This window comes from Bidens hawaiensis, unplaced genomic scaffold (assembly GCF_021521415.1).
Source record: "Bidens hawaiensis isolate Kalapana, Puna unplaced genomic scaffold, B.hawaiensis_p1.1 tig00007411_1, whole genome shotgun sequence".
NCBI lineage: Eukaryota > Viridiplantae > Streptophyta > Magnoliopsida > Asterales > Asteraceae > Bidens > Bidens hawaiensis.
Window position 1 is genome coordinate 291,985 of NW_027491515.1, and position 2,965 is coordinate 294,949.

The following is a 2,965-nucleotide window of genomic DNA, read 5'->3' on the forward strand; positions in this document are numbered from 1 at the left end:
TTCTAACTCAGTTAGCGTAAAGGACAAAACTTGTAGGAAAAAAAAGTTTAAAGTACACCGCCTGCAAGGAAACTTAACAAAGGACACGAACCGTAATTCGACTTATTTTAAAGGACAAAATTTGTAATTCTGTTACAATTTTAACCACAACTAAACATTTCTTGCAATGATTTAAATTATTAAATATATATTATATTTTATGATATCTTTTCGTAAATAACAATGTGAATACATATATGCATAAATAAATGAATAGAAATTTCGGCATTTAATTCTTCTGTATTTAAAAAGCTATATAATACAAATCTAATATTATTAAATTTCGACCTTCCACTGCACACATATTACAAGAAATTAACCAAATGACAAAAAGAATTAGACCTACAAGTGGATGAATTAGCAAAATAATACTTCATAATTACCCAAATATTAACTAGAATTACTCTATATTTATATTTACAGCATTAATCTACTGTCGATCAAAGCTCACTTTTCATGTCCGACGTCTGATCTCAGTTTTCCCCGAAACCCATCTTCACAATGCTGTTAAGATCATCGCCTTCAAATCCGACAAACTGAAATAATAAATTGGATCATAGGTTATTACAATATATAGAGATAAATGAGGTCCACTACCCTGATACCAATAAATGTTAAATACTATATGTTACAATAATAATTAATAGAATGTGATGTTAGCATTATTTTGGATTTTTCGTAAATGAATTATTTACCTGTGAAAAAGCTTCGGTGAATCCATGAACAGGAGGCAATGGGTCCACCGGAAAGAGTACTTGTGGGTTTTGCTGATAATAATCTGACGTACATGAATCAATTGGATATAACTGTTGTGACATATTCGTATTGGGTTGAGTTATCTGCAAATTTGATCACGTATCCAAAAAGGTAAATATTATTATTATTCCTGGGTATTTAAATATTTAAGCAGAGTGTTTTAGAGAGAGACAGAGAAGGGTTGACTTACATCTTTAGAGATGTGACTGTTCATTTCCAGATCTTGATGTGGATTTACTGTTGCTAATTTCATTGAAAGAAACTGAAAAACAAGAAGAAATTACCAAATTAGTCCATTATTTCACAAACATTTGAATTTTTGGATATTATATTTTTTATACATTTTTTAATATTTTTACCTCGATTTGATGCTGCAATGACCGGACGTAATTGATTATTTCATCAAGCATAAGCGCTTTTCCTGTAACCTAAAAAGATTTACACATATATACATCATCACCCAAATTACACATTTTACGCAATAAAAAGTACGTTCAGCTTAGCGTCTAAGGTTACATTTATCCAAAAAAATGGCTAAACGTATTTAATATATACCGAACACAACCCCTATAAATGAAAGTAGACAAATAATGTGACCGATTTAGTAGGGGTACATTTAGTAAAAACGGAACAATTAACATTAACTCTTGTCAAATTGGTTGTTGTACCTTGTTACAACCAGGAACAAGATCTTGAAGAAGTTTCATTCTTTCACTTATTTTCTCTCTCCTAACCTGAAATGACATGATCATAATGAAATTCAAGATCTTGAATTTGAATAAAAGTATAAAAATGTCATTTTTATTATTCTTTTTAATAGAAACTCACTCTTTCAGCTAGACTATGACTATCAGTAGCTTGACCCCTTCTTGCTCTAACATGAATATAATCTTTTGGTGGTTCAATAACCTTTGCTTTCTTCTCTGTTTCACCATTTGTACCCTCCTCTGTTTTCTTTACCTTTTTTGCATCCAAATCATCAATTCCTTCTTCCTGATCCAACAAGTAATAATTAAAATCTTGTTCGTGTGTAACATAATAATTAATAAATAAAGTTATTGGCTGTTATTATTATTATTATTATTATTTTCATTACCTTTACAACAGCTGATGCAATTTCTTTAGCTTTTCCTTTTAAAGATGCCACCTTTCGCTTTCTCGAACCTGACCCGATTTCCTTTTGCTCCGAAACAGAGGATTCTTCATTCGAATCGGTTTTTCTGTCAAAACCCGCCTCACCCGGGCCGTTTGCAATATGAGTCTTAACCGAATTATTGTTTTCTTGAAAACCCATTACAGATCCATTAATTTTAAGCAAAGGACTACTCGAAACACGTGGCATTTTCGACTTTCCCATTAATGTTGAAACACTAGATCTAAATTGCAAATCCGGGTTATTTGAATTGCTTGAATTCAAACCCAATTGACTAATTCTACCGTTAAAACTCCAGCTACCGAAACACGAAAACTTTGCCGCCCGTTCGGCGAATCCAGGATCCGCGGCCAAGGACGGCAAATTCGGGACCGAATTGACCGGATTTCGCAAATTGGGTGACCAATTCACCGGAGATATAGTCGCCGGAGAACCATCACCGGCGACATTACTCCCCAATTTCCCAATTAGTTCAGGAATTGCATAATTACTATTTGAAACAGGGGAAGTTGCAATTGAAACAGGGGATGTGACAATTGAGGTCAAATTGGATTCAAAATTGGTGAATCTGTCAACATGTGATTGGTCCGGCGAGTAATTCATCTCCGGTGGCTGTGACGTCAGCTTCCAGGTGGGTTCAAATTGGTTAATAAAGAAGTCTCTGTTCATGGTGGAAACAAAACAGGGGAAGAGTCAAGATTGATGCTTTATGAATCTTTTGAGGAAATTAAAACAGCATTGAATAGTGTGAAAATGATTGGGTTTTGGTTGAGGTGAAGAACATAGGATAATGGGATTAAGGTAATTGGGAGGTGATGAGACTTGTGAGGATGAAGTGCAGAAAAAGGAAAGAGATGAGAGAGATAAAATGGGAAGGTGATGAAGATATATAGCATAAACACCAATTCAACTTTTTAAATTTTAAAATTATCATATTTTGTTTTTTTTATAAAGTTTTAGAGAAATACAAAAAAAAAAAAAGATAGTGACTTGTTTGGGGTGCTTGAGATTTCTTAT

The 2,965-nt window shown here is 33.2% G+C and overlaps 1 protein-coding gene across 1 annotated transcript; it reads right to left on the minus strand.

The window, feature by feature from the left end:
• Window positions 1–401: 401 nt before the first annotated feature.
• LOC143635105 (transcription factor bHLH62-like) lies at window positions 402–2,643 on the minus strand. Its single transcript, XM_077103002.1, has 7 exons — window positions 1,892–2,643; window positions 1,624–1,788; window positions 1,464–1,529; window positions 1,155–1,223; window positions 986–1,057; window positions 735–878; window positions 402–575 (listed from the first exon to the last, which is right to left on the minus strand). The coding sequence occupies exons 1-7, from the start codon at window positions 2,615–2,617 to the stop codon at window positions 513–515; spliced, it is 1,305 nt and encodes a 434-aa protein (XP_076959117.1). The 5' UTR covers window positions 2,618–2,643; the 3' UTR covers window positions 402–512.
• Between the last annotated feature and the right edge of the window lie 322 nt (window positions 2,644–2,965).